The following is a 6,000-nucleotide window of genomic DNA, read 5'->3' as shown; positions in this document are numbered from 1 at the left end:
ATGCCAACCGCTGATAAACCCCACCGAAGAAGAAGAAGACCTGTGACATATCTGGGTTATCATTTCTGTCTATACATAAACTCTTTAGACGTGCCAGTCCTGTGAGAGATTGATTGTCATTTGATTTCAATGGTTTTATCGGGCTGAACCGTCATTAGAAGTATACCGGTTTTTGTTAAACTGTTAACGTTAGTGGCATGCTTCTCACTGGCAGTGCTAGCGGTTGGCTAACATAGCCAGCTAGCTATCTAGTTGCCATTCATTGATTCTGACTTTCTGTTTTTATTTTCGTTAACTGGTTGGCGAGCTAACGTTTATTAGCGTACTAGTTAGTCGAGATAACTAGCTAGTTGCTTTGATTAAGGCTAGCTAGCAAGGTTACTGATTTAACTGCGACGATGCTATGGTCAGTTTATGACAAGATGTTGGACAACCAAAAACTAGCTACCTAGCTAAAGTTACAATTAAATAATGGGAGGTTTAGTTGACTAATTGTATTTGAAGAAGTAAGCTAGAGGGAGCTAGTGGTTTAAATGGCAAAAATAGAACCAGGCAATGGACTTAAGTCAGCAGAGTCCCGCAAAAGTTTGCGGGGCACGACAGAAAGTCTGGCACTGACAGATGGAGAAGGCAACCTCTTCGGCTCGGACTCGGAACTAAATGTCTATACCAGTGAGAGACAGACGGATAAATATGGATTTATTGGGGGTGCACAACAATATTCAGAACAATCGTAAGTATGACCCATCTATTTAGAATTTTCCATTAAAAAATGACGTCGCTTGCTCGTTCGTCTGTGGATGACAGACATGACTGTTCTAAATTGTCAAGACGTTGTCATAAGAAATTTCTTACAGATTAGTCACTTGATTGACCCCTTGTCATCTGACTTCACACCACTACTGTTTATTTTCTAATATGCAATCCACATTTTAATCAGTAGCCTGTTATTTGTTATCCCTGGAGGCCAACATAAACATTTCTTCCTCTTGCTCAGTGTTACTTGGTCTCATAGACTAGACGTAACATAATAAACTTACGTTATCTTTGGTATGGTTACATATTTAAGACTTAAAACGCGAACGTCTAGTAAACCAAAGGTTGCGTGTTCGAATCTCATCACGGACAACTTTAGCATTTTAGCTAATTAACAACAATTTACTACTTTGCAACAACTTAGCATGTTAGCGAACCCATCCCCTAACCTTGACATTTTTAGCTAAGATTTTCCCTAACCTAAACCCTTTAACCCAACTCCTAATCTTAACCTTAACCCCTAGCTCCTAGGGCTAGTTAGCGTTAGCCGCCAAGCTAACGTTAGCCACAACACATTGGAATTCGTAACATATTGTACATAATCTGCTTCCATGGAGACTTGATAGCCTTTGTGTTGTATGGCATTTTCCCTTTCTCATTTTGTTTACCAATGTGTGTTATGTTCTGCTGGGTACTGCTGCCTTGTAAAGTAGAGGTCAACCGATTAATTAGAATCGCCGATTAATTAGGGCCAATTTCAAGTTTTCATAACAACCGTAATCGGCATTTTTAGCCGCCGATTACTTTGCATTCCACGAGAACTGTGGCAAGCTGACTACCTGTTATGCGAGTTCAGCAAGGAGCCAAGGTAAGTTGCTAGCTAGCATTAAACTTATCTTAAACAATTAATCTTCACAAAATCACTAGTTAACTACACGTGGTTGATGATATTACTAGGTTAACTAGCTTGTTGTGTGGTGCCTGTTAATTTATCATCGAATCACAGCCTACTTCGCCAAACGGGTGATGATTTAACAAAAGCTCATTTGTGAAAAAAAGCACAATCGTTGCACGAATGTACCTAACCATAAACATCAATGCCTTTCTTAAAATCAATACACAGAGATATATATTTTTAAACCTGCATATTTAGTTAAAATAAATGCATGTTGGCAGGCAATATTAACTAGGGAAATTGTCACTTCTCTTGCGTTCATTGCACGTGTAGCCGATGCGGAATGGCTAGCTAGTTAGCGGTGGTGCGCGCTGATAGCATTTCAATCGGTGAAAAAAGGGCTGTGGCTTTTGTGGAGCGATGGGTAACGATGCTTCGAGGGTGACTGTTAAAGTGTGCAGTGTTCGTGCCCAGGTCGGGGCGAGGGGACGGACATAAAGTCCATTCTGTTACACACGCAGAGTCAGGGTATATACAACAGTTTGGGCCGTCTGGCTCGTTGCGAACTAGTTTGCCAGAATTTTACGTAATTATGACATTGAAGGTTGTGTAACAGCAATATTTAGACTTAGGGTTGTCACCCGTTCGATAAAATATGAAAGGGTTCCGTATTTCATTGAAAGAATAAATGTTTTGTTTTCGAAATGATAATTTACGAATTTGACCATATTAATGACCAAAGGCTCCAATTTATGGGTTTTATTATAATTAAGTCTATGATTTGATAGAGCAGTAGGCAGCAGCAGGCTCGTAAGCATTCATTCAAACTTTACTGCGTTTGCCAGCAGCTCTTAGCAATGCTTGATTTACAGCGCTGTTTATGATTTCAAGCCTATCAACTCCTGAGATTATGCTGGCAATGCTAAAGTGCCTATCAGAACATCCGTTAGTCAAAGGTATATGAAATACAAATGGTATAGAGAGAAATAGTCGACACACCATAATTCCTATAATAACTACAACATAACTTCTTAACTGGGAATATTGAACCACCAGCTTTCATATGTTCTGAGCAAGGAACTTTATCTTTTTTACATGGCACATGGCACATATTGCACTTTTACTTTCTTCCCCACTGTGTTTTTGCATTATTTACAGTGCCTTGCGAAAGTATTCGGCCCCCTTGAACTTTGCGACCTTTTGCCACATTTCAGGCTTCAAACATAAAGATATAAAACTATATTTTTTTGTGAAGAATCAACAACAAGTGGGACACAATCATGAAGTGGAACGACATTTATTGGATATTTCAGACTTTTTTAACAAATCAAAAACTGAAAAATTGGGCGTGCAAAATTATACAATCCACCTGTGTTTAATCAAGTCTCCGTATAAATGCACCTGCACTGTGATAGTCTCAGAGGTCCGTTAAAAGCGCAGAGAGCATCATAAAGAACAAGGAACACACCAGGCAGGTCCGAGATACTGTTGTGAAGAAGTTTAAAGACGGATTTGGATACAAAAAGATTTCCCAAGCTTTAAACATCCCAAGGAGCACTGTGCAAGCGATAATATTGAAATAGAAGGAGTAGCAGACCACTGCAAATCTACCAAGACCTGGCCGTCCCTCTAAACTTTCAGCTCATACAAGGAGAAGACTGATCAGAGATGCAGCCAAGAGGCCCATGATCACTCTGGATGAACTGCAGAGATCTACAGCTGAGGTGGGAGACTCTGTCCATAGGACAACAATCAGTCGTATATTGCACAAATCTGGCCTTTATGGAAGAGTGGCAAGGAGAAAGCAATTTCTTAAAGATATCCATAAAAAGTGTTGTTTAAAGTTTGCCACAAGCCACCTGGTAGACACACCAAACATGTGGAAGAAGGTGCTCTGGTCAGATGAAACCAAAATTGAACTTTTTGGCAACAATGCAAAACGTTATGTTTGGCGTAAAAGCAACTCCCTGAACACACCATCCCCACGGTCAAACATGGTGGTGGCAGCATCATGGTTTGGGCCTGCTTTTCTACAGCAGGGACAGGGAAGATGGTTAAAATTGATGGGAAGATGGATGGAGCCAAATACAGGACCATTCTGGAAGAACCTGATGGAGTCTGCAAAAGACCTGAGACTGGGATGGAGATTTGTCTTCCAACAAGACAATGATCCAAAACATAAAGCAAAATCTACAATGGAATGGTTCAAAAATAAACATATCCAGGTGTTAGAATGGCCAAGTCAAAGTCCAGACCTGAATCCAATCGAGAAACCAATCGTGGAAAGAACTGAAAACTGCTGTTCACAAATGCTCTCCATCCAACCTCACTGAGCTCGAGCTGTTTTGCAAGGAGGAATGGGAAAAAATTTCAGTCTCTCGATGTGCAAAACTAATAGAGACATACCCCAAGCGACTTACAGCTGTAATCGCAGCAAAAGGTGGCGCTACAAAGTATTAACTTAAGGGGGCTGAATAATTTTGCACGCCCAATTTTTCAGTTTTTGATTTGTTAAAAAAGTTAAATATACAATAAATGTCGTTCCACTTCATGATTGTGTCCCACTTGTTGTTGATTCATCACAAAAAAATACAGTTTTATATCTTTATGTTTGAAGCCTGAAATGTGGCAAAAGGTTGCAAAGTTCAAGGGGGCCGAATACTTTCGCAAGGCACTGTAAACCAAATTGAGCATATTTTATTTGAGATGAATTAGATTTGATTTATATTAAGTTAAAATAGGTGTTCATTGTTCCTTCAGTATTGTTGTAATATATAAATCAATACCGATTAATTGGCCAATTTTTTTTGTATCGGCTTTTTTTGTTTCTGCCAATAATCGGGTTTGGCGTTGAAAAACAATCGCTCGACCTCTATTTTAAAGTTTAGTAAAAACAGCCTAATGTAGTAAGGAACAAATATGAACATAATGCTCATCCACACTGAGAAGGCATCTAATGCGCAATCAAGCTTGTTCATCTGATTTTCAACTGTTGTCAAATACGTTTGTGAAAAGACAGTTCTCTACCTCGGTAGCGTGCAGCGAATTCTACTTCATGAAATGTCGAAGTTAGTAGAACATCCTGGCATTGAAAGGCCATATGCAGCTGTTTTCATCTCAATATCAAATCATTTCTGGGTAACAATTAAGTACCTTACTGTTATATTTTTCTATTAAAATCAATCAAATGCTCTATGAAATGTATCTATAAATCTGTTTTTACATCAGCAATAGCCAGTGCTTATATGGAAACCTATCCTAAAAATCCAAATAGCAAGCAATGCAGATGTAGAAGCACGGTGGCTCTGGAAAAACTCCCTAGAAAGGCAGGAACCTAGGAAGAAACCAAGAGAGGAACCAGGCTCTGAGGCGTGGCCAGTCCTTTTCTGACTGTGCCGGGTGGAGATTATAGGAGTATATGGCCATTAAGGCCAGATGGTTCTTCAGGATGTTCTAACGTTCAAAGATGACCAGCAGAGTCAAATATTAATCACAGTGCTTATAGAGGGTGCAACAGGTCAGCAACTCGGTAGTAAATGTCAGTTGGCTTTTCATAGGGGGGAGAGAGAGGGTCAAAACAGCAGGTCCGGGACAGGGTAGCACGACCAGTGAACAGGTCAAGGTTCCATAGCTGCAGGCAGAATGGCAGAAACTGGATCAGCAGCACGACCAGGTGGGCTTGGGATGGTTTTGGTAAATACAGTAGGATAAATACACATGTAGGTAGTCCATTCCATTCAAAAAAATAAATATATATTTTAAGATTGATTGAGGGAAAACTATTTTGAAACGTATTATATTTACTGGTGGCTGAAAGACATTTTTGTTTAAAAATTTAAATGAACAAAAATAGCTTCTTTAGTGAAGCTCTGACACTCGTCAGATGTGGCAGGGTTTGAAAACTATTACGGACTACAAAGGGAAAACCAGCCGTGAGCTGCCCAGTGACACAAGCCTACCAGACAAGCTAAATGCATTTTATGCTCGCGTCGAGGCAAGCAACACTGAAGCATGCATGAGAGTACCAGGTGATCCGGATGACTCTGTAATCACGCTCTCTGTAGCCGATGTGAGCAAGACCTTTAAACCGTTCAACATTTACAAAGCCGTGGGGCCAGACGGATTACCAGTACGTGTACTCAAAGCATACACTGACATGTTACCTACATCTTTCAAGCAAACCATCAAAGTCCCTGTGCCCAAGAACGCCAAGGTATTCTGTCTAATTGACTAAAGCCCTGTAGCACTCACATCTGTAGCCATGAAATGCTTTGAAAGACTGGTCATAACTCGCATCAACACCATCCCAGAAACCCTAGACCCACTCTAATTTGCATACCGCCCCAACA

At 40.2% G+C, this 6,000-nt stretch overlaps 1 protein-coding gene across 1 annotated transcript in view; it reads left to right on the top strand.

Annotated features, from left to right (window-relative positions):
* The window catches only part of LOC115101274 (TBC1 domain family member 10A-like), a 30,062-nt gene continuing 24,062 nt past the window's right edge, over positions 1-6,000 (top strand). Inside the window, exon 1 of the mRNA XM_029620640.2 lies at positions 1-733. Coding sequence (XP_029476500.2) covers positions 534-733 — 200 coding nt within the window. The 5' untranslated portion in view covers positions 1-533. The remainder of the gene's footprint in view (positions 734-6,000) is intronic.

This window comes from Oncorhynchus nerka, linkage group LG19 (assembly GCF_034236695.1).
Source record: "Oncorhynchus nerka isolate Pitt River linkage group LG19, Oner_Uvic_2.0, whole genome shotgun sequence".
NCBI lineage: Eukaryota > Metazoa > Chordata > Actinopteri > Salmoniformes > Salmonidae > Oncorhynchus > Oncorhynchus nerka.
Note: the sequence above shows the minus strand (reverse complement) of the source record. Positions and strands in the feature narration are given on the sequence as shown.